Source organism: Rousettus aegyptiacus, unplaced genomic scaffold (genome assembly GCF_014176215.1).
Source record: "Rousettus aegyptiacus isolate mRouAeg1 unplaced genomic scaffold, mRouAeg1.p scaffold_m13_p_2, whole genome shotgun sequence".
Lineage (NCBI taxonomy): Eukaryota > Metazoa > Chordata > Mammalia > Chiroptera > Pteropodidae > Rousettus > Rousettus aegyptiacus.
Window position 1 is genome coordinate 108545597 of NW_023416295.1, and position 23197 is coordinate 108568793.

Sequence of the window (23197 nt, forward strand, 5' to 3'; positions counted from 1 at the left end):
ACCATGGCCAATTATCCAATCAGTAGTACCCTACCCCTAACTCCCTCAGTTTCCATGACAACTGGCTTTTTCCTTGTATAATCTGTACTCCCCAGAGTCAGTGCGGGGCAGGCTGTTGACAGCATTAGCTCTCCTGTCTCTGGGACTTGCAACTCCCTACAATAAATCCTTACTTACTTTGTGGCAAACCTACATGTATCTTTCCTTTGACTATTGAGCAGGCAGACTGACCCCTTTTGTTCCGGTGACATTTCTATCATACTAAATTTTTTTTTTTTAACAAATATCTATATTGATCATGTCTACATACTGAGCATTCTTTCTTTTTCTTTAATCTTTCTAAAGTTATTTTACTTAACTGACATATTCACTCAGGAATCTTTAAGATTAATTATACTTGGAAAATGTTATTCTAACATTGAAACCTAAGGAGAAGTTTTTCCTATTGTCCAGAGTTAGCTCTTAAGCCAAAGACCTACAGACTAGTCACTAGTCACTTTTCTCCCACTTAGAGCAATTCATATTTAAGTCAGTAAAATTCACTCTTTATCTAAAAGTCATAAATTAAACTCTATTCCTCGCTAACTTAGTATTTGAAAGAGCTTCTCTTTTTTTAGCTATTCTAAGACTTTCAACTGGGCTATGTCAAACCTAAATTCTTAAACTTCACTTTTCCAAATATTATAAGAACAGTACCTCTCCTTTCTGTGAACTGTCCCTTACCTCATTTTCATTGGCCACAACACCAGCAAATACAATTAATGCTTTTTGTAACAAGTTCTCTATACACATAGTTTAGATAAAAGATTTGAGTTCCACATTCGGATGTGCTTCCTAAAACTGTAATTTAAAGAGGTTATTACACTCATATATATCACCACAGAGATTTACTAGCCTCCAACACGTTTTCTTGCAAATGTCACACCACAATAAAAAGCAATGCTCTCCCTTACAAAATTGCTATTTGTTGCTTATGAGACTAGAATTCTTTTAAAGAAAGAGGAGGAGGAAGAAGGATAAGAACTAAAAAATAACTCAAACCACTGTTTTTTGTTTGTTTCTTTCTTTCTTTTTTCTCAACTAATAGCATGTGGCATGAACAAAGGAACAGTAAGCCACCTTTCCAGGAGGTGCTCAGAGTTTGAATTTCCTCCCAGGCCTGGTAGGGAATGGGTCACAGTTGATTGAATTTCCATTGTTCATTGATTGTGCCTTTGTCAGACAATCTATCCTTGCTTATGTAATTGCAGCATTCTTGCAGGTCCCTCAGTTCTGTTATGAGGGTTCAGTAATATAAGAGACTGAGAAAATTAGATACAGCACTGCACCAAGCTGCTGACCTTCAGAATATAAAATAAGGCCCATCTTTTAAAATTGGTCTTTTTGGTGAGGTTATTTTGAGGAGCTGTATTTCTAACAGGGCATTTTCATTTTGTATTTATAAAAAATGATAATTTAAATTTCAAATATATCTGTACTGTGCAAGTACTATGAATAAATTGATTTAACTTAGATTTTGTCAAAAAGGGACAAATTTGTCATCTTTAGATAAAACTCTCACCTTCAAAGTAGAATTAAAAATAATTATATAAAATTTGAGAAATAGAAAAGGAATTTCACCGAATCTTAATAAGTTTTTTTTTTAAGATTAAATTTCCCAGTTTAATGTGGCTGAGTAACTGTTTGCCAAAGAAACAAAATTCAGTAGAGTAATTAAATTACTTTCTTTTTACAAAAAAATCCATATTATATTTTCTTTGTTTTCCTTTGAAACAATGTCAAACTCGGAAAAATTGCAAGAACATTTTCCCCCTCTGAACTACTTACTGAAATCATTCATGCCTGATAAACCTCAGAATAATTGAACAAATATTAATTCTTTCATTTCTTTTCAATTGTCTTCTGATCTTCCCTGTCAAGCTCACAATCAAATAGTGCATAACAGGAACATATAGAACTGCTAGCTAGCCCTTTCTTCCATCTTTTAAACTTTCCCATCCTGTTTCTTCCATGAACTTCTAGTATATAAGGAAAAAAGAAGCGAAACGAAGTTCAACTTGGAAAAACAGGGAGTCCCATTGATGAGGAATAAGTTAAATTCCCTTTATTCCTGTTTCACAGATTTCTTCACTTCTGTCTTTAAATATGGGTTTTTCCTAAAGAAAGTAAAAGGGAAACTAAAGAGTGAGAAACCATTTTTCAAGTAACCCAGGTACCTCCACATGGTGTCATCCTGTCTCCCTTCCTGTCAATGTCAAATATCTCTGTGAATGTTTTTGCCTCCCATCAGTTCACTCTGTAATGCACTATTCTGGCTTTGGCCCTCATCATTCCACAAAAGTCACATCATTATCATTAAAAGTCACTGAGGATTTCTGAGTCAAACTTATCTTTCAATCTTCAATAGCCTCAGAACATCTCTAGAACCTTAGATCTCTTTTGACTTTCCCTATTTCTGTTTTCTTACTCGTACTCTGACATTAAAATGTCCTACTCTTCCATCTCCTACTTCTTTGAATAAGTCTCAACTATTCTCGCAACTGTTTTTTCTTCTACTTGTCTCCAAAATTCAGTTCTTAGTATTCTACTCTTCCCTCCTGTCACTTTTTCTTCCTCTTCCTCCCTCCCTCTTTCCCCAACCCCCAAATCGATAGTCATTCACCAGGCTTTAACTCTCAATTCTTTGCAATGTATAGTCAAATCTCTAATTCTACATCAAGCCTTCCCACATTTTTCAGCCCATTATCTTTAATTTCACAATCAATTCCTCCACTTGGAAATTTGACTCACATTCTTGCAGTCATCATAACTTCTTGTCTTTGTTGCACCCCATGGACAGGCAGTTACTACGTATAATTTAGCCTGGAATAGTAGCTACCCAGTTCCAGCCAAGTGTTGCCATGAACGAATGTCCACTCACTGCTGACAGTCTGCTTTTATTCAAGAGAAGCCCCAAAACTGAATTGTTAAAGAAAATGTAGATTTTAAATGAAATCTTCTCATGTTTAAATACTGACAACTAATTTTAGAAAACGAACAAAAAACCCAGCACCTGGGTCAAAAAATAAATAAAAAACCTAGGGTCCAACGGAATCTATCTGCAGGCTTACAGTTACTCTGTGACTTCTAGCCTGAGAAGTGAATGCAAATGCCTTAGCATACAATTTCAAGCCTTCTAAAACCATTCTGAAACTACTTTCTGAATTCCAGTACCTGTAGCTCAAAATAATCACAACAAGCCAACGGGTCTATTATACTATCCCCCAAGCGCATTTGGTTCTTTCTTACCTCCATGTCTTTGTCATGTTTGTTACCTATACAGAAATGTTTTCCTTCCTGAGTCCTATTTTATGTTCCAGTTCAAACGCTACCATTTCTCTGAAAACTTCCTGGACCACATTAGCTGATGGGAATATTTCTCCGATAGTATAAAGACACTAATACCCAGTGCTGTGTGCCAGGCACAGTCTGAGATATTGTATAAGGCCTCCTTGCCCCACCATAATACTAAGAAACTGCTGCTACCAGTATTCTCATTTTGCAAATGAGGATATCCAGGATTGCCTAAAGTAAATGGCTGAGCTGGGGCTCGACTCAAACATATCTTGTTCCAGTGCAAAAAGAAGAGTAAGAAATGCATTCTTTGGTTATCTGTTATATGCCAGGAGAAAAAAAAAAATTTACAGCCTTAACAAGAGTCATAATACCACTCACAAAATGGAATAGAGCTATTTTGTTTGGCTCTATTCTTCCATTTCTTCATAATTTCCTGATTATGCCTTAAACTCCACCCATATTAGCCTTCTTTCAATTTCTCGAATTTACTGAGCAACTTCATATCTCAAGGCCTTTGCAAATGCAGTTTTCATTGCCTGGAATGTTCCTCCCCCCTAACCATTGTATTTCATAGCATCTACCGCAACTCTTAATAAATAGTTTGGTAATCATTTATTTATTGTATGTCTCCCTTGCTGCTGTGTGGTGAGTTCCTTCATTATCTCTTTTATCATTTTTTCTGTACTATACACACAGTGAGTGAATGATTGATATCTTTAACTTTTGTCAGCCATTTTAAGATTTGGAGGGATCAAACAACCTTTATCTCATAGCTAGTAAGTAATTAAGATTTTGCATGTTGAAAAACCTACACTATTTCCATTATAGAAATGTAAATCGAACTGAAATTATTTTCTAGTAATCTGCATTTAGTCTTTTCCTTTTCAGCTTATAGTCACTGTTAATATATATTAAATTCTAAATCAAACAGTACTTGAGAGTCTTATCATTGAGTGTTGTTTATATAAAAATAAACTAAAATGGGATTGCAATGCTTTCAGAGAAAGAGACGAACTGATGACCTAAGCAGAAGAATCAACTTCAATGGGTAATGTAAAAGTGTTTTGCCTAATCCTTCAGAGAGTGGCAGCTAGATTTCAATTTTACGATAGGTAGAATGTCTAATTCATCAGAAGAAAATAAGCCAAACATCTATTCTGTTGTTCCAGGATTAGAGAAATTGCTATGAATTGTAATTGCTTCACCTTCGATTGCAGTTCTCCATTGAGGTCTCTATAATAGACTTTATTGCTCCAAAAGCCAGGTGTCAAAAATGTAAATTAACCACCAAACTGTTAGGAAGGACATTTCTTCAAAAATTCCTAAAGCAGCTACATGTAATTGGGATTTGTTTTTCAAAGATCTCAGAGATTGTAGTAGCAGAAATGTATTTTATAGGGTTATTCACTACAATGAAAAGTTCCTTCAGTGTATCACCCTTAAAGATTTCTATTACATGTTCATACTACGCCATATGTAAACTACTATTGAGTAATCTATGCCACTGTGAAAGCTGACATACATTAATCTATGTGCTGGGGATTTGATAAGCCTATAGATTCCAAGAAGAGCTTACTATCATGAAAAACAGACAAGCTTATATAAAGGCAAAAACATTCTTGCCTTTGGCTTCCCAAAGGGCATCAGAGATCCTGACTGCATGTATGTCAACTCCATCTAGAGAACAATTGGCTGTAGCAATTCCTCCTTATTTTACTCAAAAGTCGTCACCTTCTCCCCTCCCCACATCTCAGCTTCACATCAGATTGTGCCAGAATGCACTCACCACCTCCAAAAGACATGTAGAAGCAAAAACCATCAAATCAATGTATCTTGTTATTTGACTATCATTTTTAAAATTATGTTTCAACTCTACCCTAGATCCTAGAGATATAAAGATCAAAAAAAAAAAAGAAGACATTCGCCCTGCTGTTAAGTTTAGCTTTGTAGAAAATTTTTAACTACTGAGAAATATCTACAAATAGGTGTCCAACACAGGTAATGGATTCAAATCGAAAGCAATAACTGAATGAAATTTAAAATTAAACATATGAACTCCTACCTCTACTTCCCTCAACTCTGCTCTGCCTAGCAAACTTCTTAGTAAGACTGCATCACGCTGCTGATATAAATACATACTCCAGGGTTTATCTCTTATTCACTTTGATCTCTTGGGCTGCTCTAAAACAGGTATGGCCATGAGATTCCAAGAGAACAAAGATGAAGAATGCAGATTGACTAAATTCTTTAGCCCAATTTTATCAGTAGTATTTGACCATTAGTAGTGTTTGAATACTGTTATTTGACTAAGCGATAGTAATCTACAATGCACTGAGTTTTTGAAAATACAAGGACCCTTTGACAAAACTTCTTTGGTAAAACTTCTCCTTATAATTATGTGTAATTATACACATAATTTTAGAAAATTTAGGCCAGTTAACTAGAGATTAAGAAGAAAAAAACAAGTTAGAGAGAAAATCTCCAGGTCTCAAATGTCTATCTGATGTACAAACTATGACTTCCACATCCTCTGGATTACCCTGGGACCTCGCCAACTCCCAGCTAATCCCTTGGGAATCGGTCCTTTTTCTTCCATTACTACTGCCACTGTCTTATGTTTGACCCTCATTGTGTTTTACTTAGAATAGCCCAGTGACTTCTTAACTGAGTTCTTTGCACTTAATTTTATGGTAGGGATGGCCACAAATGATTTCGGTACTATTCATTATGACTGATAGGTGAACGCAGAACTTTTTGATAGCACACCCTTCGGAGACAGAATAATATCTGTATTTTGATCTGAGAAACACCAGGAGAATATCCTGCTCCTAAAATAATTGTGGTGTGAGAGTGTAAAGATAGCTATTCTTCCTCTGACATTTATAGGGCCTTTTTATTCAAGACATGGTCTTAATTCTTTATTCAGTAAATCCTAATACTGTTTCCACATTTACACATGAGCAAATGGAAGCACAGAGAAATTAAGTAACATGCCTGTGAACACACAGCCAGTAACTGTGAAAGGCAGGACTAAAACAGTATTCTGGTTCCAGAGACCATGCTCTTAATCATGACTCCCAAAAAGCAGGAGCCATACATTAATCATTGGTGTATACCTGGCGTTTGAGTCATTGCCAGCCATGGAAAAAGAACTGGAAGAGGAAAGGTGCTCAGATTCTAAAGGGAAAACCATATAAACATTTCCAAACAGGGCATCACGGCTCTGGTCTACTTGCTCTTATCCATTCCAGGTTCCTAGCCCTCAACAAGGAGATATTTGTCAAATGTAAACCTGACCCTGTGATTTCCCCCATCTCACTGCTGGGTATTTTGGAACAGGAATGAGAAACCTTATTGCACTGTTTCTTAAGTTTGTACAGGCAGATGACAGTAACCACACCCTTAAGGGAAAGGCACATAGTGCAAACGGCAGCCACAACTCTGAGTTCTCACAGACTATGCCTCACCCTTAATATTCTAGCAAGTTTGGCATTTATCCTTCAATTCGTTTATTGTAATATAAAAATAGTGTTTATAACTACTTATAATTACAACACTAGGAGAAAAACTTTAATTCCTACCATAATTTCTAGCACCACCTGGCCTATATGTGCATTCTTTCTGGGCACCCCATATTGCAGCTTCATATACAAAATAGGGCTCTGCTCTAATCTAAGCCAATTGGCAGGACACATAAAACTCTTCTGGACCCAGCCCCTGACTCATCAAGCCCCTGTCCTACCTCTCCAGCTAACAAAGTAATTCACAACCACGGTAACTATCAAATTTCAACCTATTCTCTGCCTCCTGATCTACTTTAATAATTAGGTCCTTGGAAACTTTATCCATCCTTCCAAACCTACTTAGGTGTGATTTTAATGAAGTCTTTCTTCTACCTTATTCTTCCCCACAGTGTGTGGCCACTTAACAGTACTTCCCTGGTTTAATAAACTGCTTGCATTTGTTTACGCGGCTCTCTCCCATACTAGGTTGTGCTGCCCCTGGGGACAGGTCCTTGTTTTAGTCGGCTTAACATCCACAGTGCCAAGCAGAGCCCTCCCATACAGGTAAATCTCAGTAAGGTAACTGAGCTCACAATAGATAACCGAATCCCTCAAGAGAAGCAAGAGAGCTGTGAAACTGGAATTTAAAAGATGAAAGATCTTGGCACATCTCGGTCTCGATTTTCTTTCCTAATAGAACTCCAAGTTTTCGGGGCAGAGGTCGTGGAGCAGAGAGCTCAGGGTTGGCGGAGGAGTCACTCACCAGCTGGTGGAAGGGTGTCTGTTCTCTAGCGTTTTGGTCCAGGGTTTGTACCAACTGATCTGCTCGGCGGCTTTGCCCCAGAACCTCTCAGGGTCGGCCAATGAGGCCGCGAAGTGGGTCTTGTACTCGCCGCCGCCACCGCCACCGCCACCGCCCGAGGACAGCGCGCGGCAGCCCGGGCCCCCGAGAGCGCCCCGCGGGCCGGGGGCCACGTAAGCCCTGCGAGCCTGGCCGGCTCCCCGGGCTGGAGAAGACCCGGCCAGGGGTGCTCCTAGTCCTCCGGCGCCGGTGACTTTGCGACATTGGCGCCAAGACGGCTTCATCGTCGTCAATTACTCCCACGCAGGCTGCGCAACCCGCGGTCCCTGAGTGGATTTCTCCGGCGACAACTGGGGCGCTCGCGACTTCCCGGGCCAGAGGAGAGTAGGCGGGAGGCGGGGGCCAACTCCGAAGTGAGCCTGGAGCCCAGGAGTTTGGACGTCACAATAGAGTCCCTAGAAGAAAAAAAAAAACCGACCCAGAGAGGCGGGGAAGCAACAGGCTGGAGTGGGCGGGGTGGGGGGTGGGGAGTAGGGACGGTGCCCTAGCGCGGGTGACCGCGGCCCTGCAAGAAATCCAAATCCTCGTGCATTGCCGACCTCGCAGTTCCCAGGCAAAGTGCCCTCAAACTGCAGAACGCCCTCACTTCAACGAAACACAAGTAACCCTAGGATGAGAGCCATGGGCCCAACTCTCAGTTTTCAAGCAAGGAAGTTGTGCGCAGCATCTCCGGGTTAATCTTTAGAGAGAGAGCTGGGGGAGGCAGCACCGCCTCTGGCCTGCAGCGGAAACTAGCAACCCCGGGCTTTACGGCTAGGCACCTGATGTGCTCTTTTTATTTGTGTATTTTTTAAAACTCAGCTCAGTCCCTGGTTATTAAAAACACAAGCGACTCCAGGGCAAAGAGTGCTCCAGGATTTCCTGACAGCTGAGAGGATAGGAGGGGTGGAAGGAGACTGTTCCAGCCCAAAGGGATATATTCTTGGGGGTGATTGGCCACTGGGGTGGGTAACCCACCGAGATGGGGTTATCTTGCTGAGTGGACTCCTCCACAGGATTTAGAAGCAGAAAGTCTATAGGGGACCTGAAACCTACATGTGCAATGTTTTTCCATAGACAGATACTTTTTCACCTAAAGGAAGCACTTTCAGGCTTCTCTTTGGCACATCCAAATTGCCAGAATCACTGCTTGTGCGCTTTAGGGCCATTAAGTAAAATAAGGATTACTTTAATAGAAACACTGTGATACCATCATTCCTGACAAATAAGAGGACTACTAAATGATGAATGGGCAGGGCATGCATACACCGTGAACCTGCTATACAAAGATTTATTCACATCCTGAGCAGGATGGAGCTAGATGGAGCTGGATGGATTGATTTCATCATGATATTCAAAATATGTCACATTTAAAACATATGAATTGTTCATTTCTGGAATTTTCCATGTAATATTTTTGGACTATAGGTAACCAAAACTGCAAAAAGCAAAACCATAGGTAAGGGAGAACTACTGTACATTGACTTGTTTTAAGCAATTGTACAAAATAGATTGTTGATGTAAGTTTCATCACCGGCCAAGGGAAGAGCATGATTGAAGGCACAGCCCAGCAAAGGCAAGAGTACAGTGTACAGGTAGAAGAGGAGTGGGCTGTAAGATTAGAAACTTTTATTGGAGCCCAATGGGGCAGTGCACAATAGTGTCAAATGCAGACCTAAGCCTGAGAACAGACCATTGGCCTTTAAATTAAGTCACTAAGAGCTTGTTGACTGGTCACTAAGATTATGAAAAGCTTAAAATCATTAGCCATTGAGTCTCAGTTTGAATCCTCATACTTATTAGGTGGGAAAACTCGAAAACATATTAATTTCCCTACACCCTAATTTTAGTATTTGTATTCTGAGGCTGATGCTTCACAGGATTGTTGCAAAGTTTAAGTATATGTAAATTGCTTAGCGTCAGGGCAGTAGCAAATCAGACTAATTTAGGAGAGCAGCAAAGCTTTTAAATGAGCAATCAAACCAAAAATTCAACCCAAAAAACCTTCAGCTTCATTCCCATACTTAACATTTTTTAATCAGAAAATTTCTTAAAAAATTAATTTAAGCATGCGTGTACATCTATACTATCAAAAAATAAAATTACAGTTTTAACTAATCTAGGGACAGGTGATAACAATTTTTTTGTAACCACACACGAACTTCATTTCTTTAATATAGTTTTGTTCTATGATTCAAACTGGTTTTACCTAGATAATGGTATTGTGAGTCCTTGCTTTTATTTTCTGCCCTTATCCTCTATACACTTGCCCTTTTTTAAAATCATTAAGCCTATGACATAAGACTAACCAAGCCTCAGGTCTATAATCATGAGGACAATATGCTTCATTTGAACTTTAGACTACACGTTAAGATAACATCTTGGCCTTAACGTGTTTTAGCCCCAGGTGCATAGAAGCAGAACAACTCTACCAGCCATGGAACCGAACCATCTATGGGACCAGACTAGGCAGGATGGCACCATGGCTGATTCCAGATCCGGACACAATGATCAATTAATTACCTCATTTGCCTCCAATTGTCCAATCAATAGCACTCACCACCCCAACTCCCTTAGCTTCCATGGCTACTGATTTTTCCTTATGTAATCTGCACTCCAGAGACATCCAGGGAGCCAGGCCTTTGAGCGATGGTTACCTCTATCTGCGAGACTTGCAACTCCCTAAAATAAATCCTTACTTCCTTTGCCGCTGTTGCAGAAAAGGTCCAAAATCAAACCATCAAAAAACCAAGCAGAACTCTGAGAGTTGGAGAACTCAGATTTATTACGCTGGCTGGCAGTGTCAGAGGAACTAGCACTCTGAAGATCTGGGCCCGGAGCTCAGTTGCAACATTCCTAATATAGACCCTTTTGGGCACAGGCTGATTGCTTAATTTGTCCTCAGATGTTAAGAAGCGACAGGAGCTGCAGCGGTTGCTGGTAGTTACATTGGGTTACAAAGGGCAGGAGTTGCTATGTGTTACAGGCAGTTATAAAGTGTTACAAAGTGCTGAGTTACTAGGGGGTACAAACAGTTACATTTGTTGCTTAGACAGATCAAACAAAAGGGAAGATGAGTCTTTAGTCAATGTCGAGTACAGTCCGTGCAGCAAGTATATTTACAGAAGCAGAAGGAAGAGCTGATTAGCCTTTTGAATAAAAATTCTTCTTCACTGCAAAACCTTCACATATCTTATCTTTGGCAGGCAAGTTCTTTATTTATAACTCTATATAGATATAGTTTATTTCTCTGTAACAATACGTTGCTTATTCCATTGAAACATATCAATCTAGTATAAGCAAACGCATCACATTTGAAAGAATGGAAAACTGTTATTGGTTATTAAGTTTATTTTTGTCCTTTTTATTTTTGGTATTGTTGTTTTATAACAACAAATTTCAAGACTATTCCAGCTACAGGAATCTCCTACTGGATATTTGCTTAAGAGCTGTGACAAAACCAGGAGTCAGTACAAAGGTTTAGATTTTTTGATAGTTGATTAACCTGAAGAACTAACTGTAAGTACGTGTGCATATGTGTTAAAAGTGAAAATGTGTAAAATGTGTGTGTGCGAAATGACTAATTTCTGCTTTCTTCTCTAACATCTCTAAAGTACATCCCTTTATTTCTTTCCCAGTGAGCTAACAGAACAGCTTGCTAACCCAAATCCTTTTCTGCAGATTGGTCTCCCTCCTATCATTCAATTAATCAAGTATTTACTGAGTGCCTCATACCATGCTCAGCAGGATTCCAGGAACACAAAGAACAATTTAAAATAACTAAGAGACCATCTCTGTTTTCAGGGAGCTCATAGTCTATGCAAGAGGAAAACAAGTCAACAAAAACCATGTAGTTTGTTAGGCCTTTTAGAGGTAAATGAAAATGCAATAAAAGAGGATCAAGGAAAGGAATGGAAAATGCTGTGTTTAAGGCAAAAGGAATCATTTTAAAGCATAAATCAATTGTTTCACTCTCTTGCTTGAAATCTGTCAATGACTCACTACATTCTGAGTGAAAAGCCCAAAGCTCTTAGCACAGACCTTTGATTTTCTATTCTGCTCCCCTAGGGGGCATTTAGAAGTGAGTAGTGTACTCTTATCTATTGTTGTCTAATAAATTATACCCTAACTTAGCAGTGTAAAACTACAAATGTTTATTATATCATATGAGCTTCTGCGGACTAGGAGTCAGGATGGCTTAGCTGTGTGGTTCTGGCTCTAATGAGAACAGTCAGGCTATTGGTCAGGACTACTGTTATCTGAATGGGCAGGAGAATCTGGTCCATGGTCACTCTATGTGGCTGTTGATAGAAGGCTTCAGTTCCATAGATCTGTTCAGAGGACAGGGCAGTTGGCTTTCCTCAGAATGACATGAGTAATTCGTGTGTGTGTGTGTGTGTGTGTGTGTGTGTGTGTGTGTGTGTATGAGAGAAAGAAAGACTTCACAATCTTTGATAGCCCAATCTCTGAAGAGCAATTTATCATTTCTGCTTTGTGCTATTGGTCACACAGACAGACTTTAGTACAATGTGGGAGGAGACTATATAAGAGTGCGAATAACAAGAGTCTGAATGATTGGGGACCACCTTGGGTGGCTGACTACAAAAAGTAAGGATACTTTTGGTTTGTCATAACAGCTAGCATGGGCAGGGTCCAAGGATATTCAAGTCTTCTACAAGAAGGAAGTGTAGCTCCTCACCAAGTTACTAGCAACATTGTCAAATAGCTCATCTATACTTCATATACACTATCTTTTTCCACATGCACACACCTATGTTCTATCTGTGTCTGGATTCTAACTTTTTCCTGTAAAATCCAATTCCTTTTGATCTGCACAAATCTTCCTTCTGGCTGCAGTGCCTTCTTCACCTTGGCAATCTTTCAAACCATCTCTTCAAGACTTAGTGCAAATATCTTCATCTCCTGGATGCATCCCCTGATCACATAAGCAGACAAGCCCTTGCTATTCTCTGCCCTATTCATATCTTAGTTATAGCACTATTGTACAGCTGTAATTACTCCTTTACCAACCCTTCTCCCCAGAAGACTATGAGCCTCTGAACGACTCTAAGTTAAAGTCTTAGTTTAGTCTCAGTCCCTGCACGTAGTAAACAATTCTTAATACAAGTTAGTTGAGTGAATACCAAATTAGCAGCATATTGTTTGTTTATATACATGTGTGTACAAGGATGGTGTCAATTAAGAGAAAATGCAGAATGTAAAAGCTTGAGAACAACCGACCTGCTCTTTCAACCCAGTCTCTGCTTGTTCTTTTCGTTTTTTATTAAGGTACAAATTTGGCCTTCACATAAAAATTCACTTCTCAGAATAACTTTTTAAAGATAAATATGTATATTCTCTCTCTCTCTCTCCCTCTCTCTCTCTTACACACACCACACACACACACACACACACACACACACACACAGAGACACGCGTGCGTGCGTACGCGCCACTCAATTACTCATGTCACTTTGGGAAAAGCCATCTGCCCTGTCCTCTGAACAGACCTATGCAACTGAAGCATCCTGCCAATAGCCACATGAGTGACCATGGACTAGACTTTCCTGTCCATTCAAATGACAAAGAAATAAACAAAAATTATATTTTCATAGATCACGTCTATAAATTTAGGAGGTAGTACCTGATTAAAACACTTATCTTTCAGAAAATATTCATGTTAAAGAGTTTAAGATCTTTTATAAATCAAAAAAAAATTCTGCCTCATTTTTTGCTAGATCTCATGATGTTTACACGATAGTGGGTAGATATAGAATATGATATCCTAGCACATTATAACGATAAATTAACATTATTTTAGATAAGGATGTAAGCTATGATGAAAATCAAACAAAGTAAAGAGTGAGTGAGTATTTCCCTTAGGAGGTGCTATATAAACTAAGACCTAAATTATAGGAAGAAACAGTCATGTGAATATCTGGGGGAAGAGAGTGTTAGAGGGACAGAAGAATCAACGAGTGAAAGGTCTCTGATTGAAACAAGCTTAGCATATATGAGTTAGAAAGTTAACAAGTGATGGTGAAGCACTTTAAAAGATTAAGAGATACAGTATGAGATATAAGAGGAGCTAGATTATCAAGGACCTTATAGACTTTGGAAAGGAGTTTAGATTTTACTCTAAATGCAGTTGAAAGAGATTAGATGGATTTCACAGAAGTGATACCTGATTTGTGTTTATAAAGTTTTGGGAGTTTGACCCTTCCTATTCTGGTTCTTACTATAACTGTTAACTCCTGAATCTGACATCTATGACAAAATATCTTCAAAGTATCCAAAAGTAGAAGTGGCTTGGGTTTGCTAATGGTGCACTGTCTCTTTTATCTACAATGTTAATATTTCATGGGACTTCAGTACTGAGTTTCACCTTGACTCAAGCTTAGAAAGCCTTTTCTTCTAGACTATATTTTCTTTTTAGCAGTTGGCAAAACAGGCACCTAATTCTTCAATCACTTTCAGCCTTTGCTTACTCTATTCTCAGGTCCATTACAGAGGTCCATTTCCTATAAAGAAATTTCACCCTCTTCCCTCAACCAAAAAAAAAAAAAAAATCAAACAAACAACAACAACAAAAAACCCACCAAAACTTCAACATCTCAAACCCCATTCTGGGCTTCTTAAGACTCAAGAACAGTTAAATCGATTCAGTTGCTCTTCCCCCTACCCCCATCGAACAATACAATTTTAAAACAGCCAAATAATGTCAAATATTCCTTGTTAGTTCACTGTTATAACTGATAATTGTTTTCTAAACTGGAGTATACTCAATGGCTATTCTAGACCCAGGACTTCCAACCTGCTTAAGAAAGGTCTTAACCTTAGATAAAGGATCAGTCACTTTAAAAATATTCTTCACCCCTTTCTTAAAAAGACATCCTCTTCAATATTATCTAAACCATGCTTTTTTCCATGTAAGTTCTTTGTGATGGAAAATATTAAGAACAAAAGAGCTACCTTGTATAAACAAGTAAAGAGGCAGGGGCTCAGTTAAGTGAATGCCTCCTTTATACTTTGTCCTAGAATTAGATACTAGGAATTGAACTAAGCCTTTACTTCTGTCTTTGAGCAACACTGTTTTTGAGTGACACTTAGACCACGATCAATATTTGGAATAAAAATTCAGCATAAAATATCAAAATATTCTTAAATATGAACGTTTATTCTTTTCAGGATAAATGATAATAGGAAAGCAGCTAACTTTTGCCCCTTTATACTTGTTATCTACCCTATATTCATTGATTGATTTTGACAGTGCTATATATAATAGCACTCTATGAGTCTGTAGAAAGAAAATAAATTAAACCTCAACACTGTAGACACATTTCTGGTAATTTAAAAGACCAAACTGTTATAATTAATTTGTAACTAATATATGCAACGAAATTCTCAAATTCTATGAAATCTGAAATAATTATGTAGACTTTTACAATAAAAACGAAATTAAATCTATTTGTTTGTGTTGTATATAACAGAATGGTAATCCAATTTTATTCATAATTATTATGATAACCCCCAAGTTGACTTGTTTCTCCACAAATATTATTAGAAAATAACACCTAAGTCATTTATTTAATATACATTTAAATTAATTAAAAATAAAAACTCACATGACTGTTTAATTGAACTGCTGCAGTTTTATTTTTTATATTTTAATCAAGGTTTTATACAAGATCTAGATCCAAAATACTTGGATTTTGTAGGCATTATTCTTCCTCCACCTCTCAAAAATACACTTTATCAGCTTATGTTTAAAACAGAACAGTTGATAAGTTTTTGAGGAAAAGGATACACTCCACTTCAAATTTCTAACTGGAGATGGAACATAGGTTTAAAAAATAACATTAAAAAACAATGATTCCACTGTGATACAATCAAAACAGATTTATTAAGAACAAAAGAACATAACTATTTTACTACTTTAAACTTATCTACAACCTCCTTCTTATTAAAAACATGAACCAAGAGGCAAATGGACAAAATTTGAAGTGCACACTTAGAAAATACTTCCGGTAAAACACATGTGGAAGCATTGATAATGAACATGTGTACCTAACATTTATCTAAGAGGAAAATAGAGAAAAAAAGTTAAAAACATTTAAAGTTATACAATTTTTTTCCACTGAGGGAGCTTAAGTGAGATAATGCACATAAAGAACTTGGTACAGTGCTTAAATCATAGCAGTAAATGGATAGTCATTTCCGCTGATTCATTCAACGTGTATTTATTAGACACCAGGTATATGCCAGGCATTCTGTTGACTAATAGGAATACAACAGGAGCAAGATCCTTGTTGTCATGGAACCTAGTTTAGTAACAAGGAGAGAAAATTAAACAATTACAAGAAAATATTATAGAAGTGCAGGAGTACGTGATCATTCTTAAAAATGGTGGTGATGGAGGAAAGCCAGAGAAAGCTTCTTGGAGATAAATTATAAGATTAGACGTGCAGGGATAGGTAGAGGGCAGGAAACAAGGTAGAAGAGTGTTCTGGACAGAGGAAACATAAAAATAGCCTTAGGATTTTTTCAGAGATTCAGATGAGAATATGCTTTTCTCATTTTCATTTTTAGTCATTTTCTTTATGTCTGGTTCTCACTTCCCTCTGTTTAAATACATTTGTCATTTTGCTAAATCATTCTTAATTATTTGCTTGGATGTTTCCCCCTCAGCCTTTAGATTTTTCCTTGTACATTGCTTCTTCCAGGAAGCTTTTCCTAAGTAAGTCTCTGTTTCCTCTTATGTTTTTCCACTTTCTTGGCCCTTAGCACACTTTACTCTCTGCTCCAATAAATTATAACTTGTAAGTTTACCTTTGTATCCATGATATATATAGCATAGTACTGCTACATAGTAGGTACTATGTAACAAACAAATGTTTGTAGGAGACTATCTGATTTGCCAATTGCCTTAATGAGTGAGTGACAAAACACACATACATACAAAACACATAAGAAAGAAAGAAAGAAAGAAAGAAAGAAAGAAAGAAAGAAAGAAAGAAAGAAAGAAAGAAAGGAAGGAAGGAAGGAAGGAAGGAAGGAAGGAAGGAAGGAAGGAAGGAAGGAAGGAAGGAAGGAAGGAAGGAAGAAAAAAACTCAGGACATGCATTTAAAAAAGAAGCAAGAGCAAGACACTGTGTTGATTCATTTCCCACAGTGCTTATAAAGAGTTTATCACTCATTATTATTATCTTAAGTCTCACAAAACTTTGCTAAATTCATATAATTACCCCTATTTTATTTGCAAGAAATTTAAAGCTCAGAAAAATTAATGTCTTGTTGACGACTAAACTGATAGTATGTAGAAAAGCTTGGATTAGAAACAAATTGGAAATTGTAAGATTTTGAGGTAGGGAATAATGTGCAAATACAAAAAATATTTTTAAATGTGAGAAAGAAGATAGATATTGGATAGACTTACTTATATTGATTTTCGAAGTGAAAAGGGCACTCTAATATTAGAATAAACTTTGCTGAAATTCAGCAGTTTTACTGACATAATAATTGTATTTTTTTAATGCCTGAAAATTTGTGGGTAAGAATATTGTGGCTTAACAAGTTTTGGGCAAAACATACATTTTTCTGCTTGAGACGTGTGATTGTGATTTATTACATTATGGGAAAGCTGAGAGCTGAAAATTTAGCTCCAGATATCTTAGATCTGCAGATAAACAAAGAGCATTTTGGACAAGTAGTATCTGTCTAATTTCTCTTGAAGAAGAACATATCATTAGGAGTGAAAATTTCAAAATTAAATCTCAAATATCTTTAATACCGCATCGATTAACATAAATTAGAAGTGACACCACAGAAGCTTGAGTAACTAGAATTTTGAGAGAAAAAAACACTTAAAGTTATTGATATAAGTGTTTTGAAAATATAACGCAATGGGCCAGACTTTAATAACTAGTAAATAATAGAAGTTTGAAGAATATTTACAAAACAGATACATTTGAATGCAATAAGATATAATATTAGCAGAATTGGGGTGATGTTTCTTGTTAGATCTTGTCATCATAAGATTTATATCTTATTACTCATAAATCATAAGATTTATATCTTATTACCCATAAATGTAGCAATCTGTATGCAAGGTAGCCTATGAGATTTTAGTTTTTGTGATGTTATTTTTATTATTAGCTTCAAGATTTTGAGGCTTGTTTACTTGAGTGTTATGAAAAACTGTACTTAATACAGTGAATTTTTTCTCTTTTTTTAAGGAAATTAAATTTAAAAACATTGAAATTTAACCTGCCGGCAATTATTTAATTGATCTTGTTATAATTAACTCAATTTCTTTATGATAGAATATGTATGCAAGATTGTTCAGTCTCATAGTTAGAAATTAACAAATATAATTAAATTAAAATAGTATGTGACTATAACAGAAACATTTGCAAAAACAATGTCATTGCCATATCAGCAGGAATCTGAATTTAAACAGTCTTCTGGATTTCTTTAGAGGATTGGCAGAGCCCAGCCAGTTGTCAATCAATACCTATGTTTTCTTCTTTTTAGGTTCACTGCTCAACTACATTTCTAGCCCCTGCTTATTAGGTGGGGCCAAGAGTCCAAGTGCTGGCCCATTAATGTGGGCCTGAATGTTGTATGCTGTCCTAGTCTGGTCCCTAAACCCTTAGACAACATGCTGAAGAATCCTGTAGAAGAATCCAAGAACTTCGAAGATAGGGGAGTTACTCCTCAGGAACCTAAGTTAATAAAGAAGAAGTCTACCACCTCCTGGGTTGGATGTGACTAAATGTGATGTGAGTGAGTAATAAGTCTCTATTGTGTTAAGCCATTGAGGTATAAGTATAGTTTGTTACAATAGATAGCTTGTATAATAGAGAGGAAATGGGAAAAACCCCAAACTTGTTTCTTGCTTTCCTCTCTCAAATACCACCCTTGCTGAATATTAAATTATCATTAATTAGGTACCAATTGATCTAAATAAAGGTGGTTTTGACTTGAATATTGCTAGGAAATCTATTTACCAATCGCTTCCAGCATTTTTACAATAAGAAATGTGAGTTTAAATTAGAAGTATACAGTGCTTACCATTAGAGCCAAAATATTCCCCCATTGTCTCATAAAACAGTGAAACACTTTTGTTCATGTTCAGTAATATTTTCTTTTCCCAGATGCTCCATATTTTCTGCAAAGATATTTCTACTGGACAATTTTCTATCAGTAAAAGAACACTTTAGGCTTCTCAGGAGTCTGACTTAATGAAAATCTGTATTGGTAGTTAAAACTCATTTTATCAAATCATATCATTCCAATTACAGTTAATCCTCATCTTACTTCACCTTATAAAATCAATATATTTTCTGCTTCTATTTAAAAAAACAAAATTATATGCTAGCTACCAGGCTAATTAGTTTTTACCAACATAAAGTTTCTCACTCTTTAACTGCACAGAAAAAGTTTGATCCTGATGTCTAACAAAAGTAATACAATTATTTCTGAAGTATTCTGTATTATTTTTATTTAATTATACCCAGAACCCCAAAATCAGAATTACAAGGAGTCTCCACTATTCTGAAATAGCATTTTTGGCTTACTGATTTTATGAGTGAATGAAATGTTTCTCTTCATTCATTCAACTTAAGAGAAAGTGAGCATTTTACATTACAGTATACTTTTCATTTTACAGATGAAAAAATCGAGATTCAGAGAGGAAGGGTAACTTGCCCAAGGATCCACAGCTTATAAATGGGAAGCTGCAATTTGACTCAGATGAGATTGGCTCACGTGGCCTAAACTCTTAATGTTTAAGTCTATTAACCAGAGTGTCTTAGACTTGAGAACTTGCCGACTGTCGAGAATGTATCTGTAGATCCTTAACGGTCTATGGAACCTAGGAAGAGAACTACTACAATTAACAACTAAATGCAGACTTATTATGTCATATCTTGATCTAATAGAACTATAAACAAATTTACATAGAAATTACAAGGCAGTTGCATGATGATAAATGAATATATCAGATGATCTAAATCGTGTGTGTGTGTGTGTGTGTGTGTGTGTACATACACATGCATATCTGTCAATTCATCCATTAATTCATCTGATTATTAAAGAGTCTGGACTTGATTGGGTACAAAAAATGAGTTTTAGTTTTCTCCAAATACTGCCTATACAGTATTCTTTGGAGCAGCCTTTAAACCTAGGTGTGCAAACCATTATAACATCAAGATTTTAAAAGGAATAAAGGAGCAAAGAGGGTCTAAAGAGTATCAATTTCCACATGCCAAATTTCATGTGTTCTTTTCTAAGACATGTTGCTGAGAATCAATCGGCAGAAGTAATTTAAAGGCAGGTTCCTCCCTTCTACCTCCCTCTCCCTGTGCCTTCTATTCTGCTTCACAAAAGAAAGGCACACGCCTCAACAATCTATCCCACCATCAAAGTAACTTCAAAATATTAGTGTGAGAAAACAAATCACGTTTGGTAAAAACCAAGGAAATATCATCTTAAGACGTACGTCTTTCCTTGTCCTATAGATATTTCTGTTAAAGGACAAAGAAAGACATACGTCTTAAGATGATATTTCAGGCATTTAAAGCAGATCGACATTGATTATTATCCTTTAAAGATCTAACCTCTTCCATTTTCCCACTACTGTCAAAGAATGCATCGATTTTGAGGGAGTTCCACAAGAGCAAAACAAATAACAAATAGGTAAGAAATATTAAATATTGAAAACAGCTTATTTCATGAATTTAAATATTATTTAAATATAAGCAGCTCTTTTCGCTATTCTTAGCATTCATCCTTGAAACATGTCATTAGATAAAAAGAAAAGCTTTGAAATGTTGAAGAAGTACAGGTTAATAAAATAAAAATTGAAATTTTTTTGAGACAAAACTTCTTGAGATACAGTGGATAAAACTCATGGATAAAATTTTTATGATTTCTTTCAGATTGTGGTATGTATTATTCAACAAAGTAGTTAAAAACTTTTATCGAGTCATACTATAAAACACTTATTCTAATTATTTAATCCATTCATATCATCTTATAAAATAACAGTATTCTCTACTTTTTATTAACAAAAATAAAAGTATATGTTAACTGCCAGACTACTGAGTTTTGGGCAGTAGAAAAGTTTCTCTTCATTTAAATACAATAAAAATTTGATCATCATGGATATTAAAATTAATAGAGTTCTTCCTGACTTTATACTTTATTTCAATTTAGTTACTCTCAACGACCAAGCATCAGAGTGTGATACATGTATATACACACATTTAATAAGAAAGTTAGCTCTGAATAAATAAATGATTTATGATTTGAGCTATGCATTACATTGCATCATTAAAAATAAGTAATGAGAAATAGCATATTTATTTATAATTTTGTTTTATAAGTTATTGTATGAATATTGTATAAAATTGTATGACTCATGTCTTGAATAAGAGGATTCATTGTATCCCCTTATTAAGAGGACATATTCTATACTATATTTCTCAGTGGTTTTTGTAATAATTTTCAAAATAAGTATTAACATGCATATTTTTTGAATGAAAAAATGAAGTTAGACTTTCCTTGTCAGAAAGTATTTTTGATAATCGCTTTTGGGTTTGACGATGAGAACTGGTTTTACATTGAATTGCATGGTCATTCGATTTAGCTAAATCTTCAGTTTTAAAGTTTTTATAAAGTTTATGTAAAACACATGGCAAAATAAAAATATTATTAAAATATTAGATTGGCAACTACTAAAATTAAGAATGTTTTTATTTTTAAACCTTTCTGAGTACATTGAGGGGCAGTTTTAATTTAGTAGATTAGAGACTAAACTAGAGGGAGAAGACCTGAATTCAAGTCCTGACTACACCATTTCTAGCCAAGAGATTTTATGCAAGTGACATAACCTCTCCCCACTGCAATTATCATCTTTAAAATAGAATATCAACAGGACCTATACATAAAGTTGTGATGAAGACTGAATGGTTAAAAATATAGATTAAACTGTATGAAATTTCTGTGTTCAACCATTTTTAGACCTATAAAGACAGCTATTTCATATGGTTCAACCTAATACAGAAATACCTTAGAATGAACAGTATGTGTTGAAGACTATACTGGTCAATTTTTAGGTACTGGTCTCTTAAACTAGATGTCATTAATAGGAGTCATAGTTACAGATTGATAACAGTTGATTGATAAGTCTTAGTAAAGCCATTTCAGAATACTTCCCAGGAACAGAAAAAGTAAATGACCACTAGGTAACAAGTCCTTTTGCAAGTTGGTGGATTTCAACTTCTTTGCTTTTACCAAAATTGGAGGAGGATTTAACTGAGCAACTAGGTTAGTAACAATAATGCTTGATGATAGATTATGATGTTTTATTTACAACATAAAAATAATTTTAATAATTGAGTTATATTTTAAAATATTGTCATTCCTATCAATATATTTATGAAAGCATTTTTTTGGTCTGTACAACTATAAAAAGGAAAAATAAAAATAGAATTGACCCTGAACTTGTTGCATTCTAACACTAAGTAATATTCATCTCTATATGCACTAATGTTTTAAAATTTTAATCTCATTAGATTTGTTTCTAATAAATTATTTTATAATTTTAATAAGTTTACTTTTAGTTTTTTGAAGACATTTTGAACATGTTGTTTTAATGAATTGCATATCATTAAAATTACTCATTTCAGAAAAAATACATATTAAATCTATAATTATAGATAATTTTTAATAAATTATGTACAGTTTATTTACATAATCTAATTCTCTTGCATCTGAACAAATAAGCAAAAACCAATAAGCATACTGCATAAAAAACATTCAACTGGATAATAAGATACCAGTGTCAACTTCTAATTTCTAGGGGTAGTGCTTCTTAAGGTCTTCTCTCTTGGATTTGGTAAGCACCATTACTCCACCCTTAAAGCAAAGAAGTGAAACTCAGTTTCTTTCCTGGATAAATAATTCATAACTTGGATAAATATTTGGTCTCCCTATTCCCAAGGTTCTGCTTAAATAGACTTGGGATCGGGATAGAGACCAAAGAAATATTCAAAAATTACTGAGCTATTTGCCTTGTAATCAGCCTTCAGAGAGGTCATGGCCTCTTAATTATTTTTATCATTCTCTAGAATATAGGAAATTGATGCCCCTTTTTTTCTCAGTCTCAGGTTTTTAGATGATGAACTAAAAACTATTAATAAGCAAATCAATACTCAGCACTCACACACGGAATGAAGAACAGATTTGAAAAATTATTAGTGAAGTTATTCTAATAATGGCAGAATACATCCTCAGATTTAGGGGGCTGCAAACACCAAAAAGAAATTTTATAAGTAGTATACCTTCTAGATATTAGGAAAGTACCATCTAAATAAGAGACATTACATCAGTACCACAGATGTAATCTATACTATATTGTATACAACGAATTTCACCGAGACCCACTGAAAAATCGAAATAGATATGCACACTTCTAAATTATCTGTCATTTTATTTAGAAACTTCAGAAAAA

The 23197-nt window shown here is 35.8% G+C and overlaps 1 protein-coding gene across 2 annotated transcripts in view; it reads right to left on the reverse strand.

Moving 5' to 3' along the window:
* The window catches only part of ACSS3 (acyl-CoA synthetase short chain family member 3), a 149123-nt gene extending 140990 nt beyond the window's left edge, over nt 1–8133 (reverse strand). Inside the window, exon 1 of one of the 2 annotated variants that reach the window (XM_016132366.2) lies at nt 7603–8133. In XM_016132366.2, the coding sequence (XP_015987852.1) occupies nt 7603–7925 (323 nt within the window). In that variant the 5' untranslated portion in view covers nt 7926–8133. The remainder of the gene's footprint in view (nt 1–7602) is intronic. The other variant, XM_016132365.2, reaches the window with a different exon arrangement.
* Nucleotides 8134–23197: the final 15064 nt, after the last annotated feature.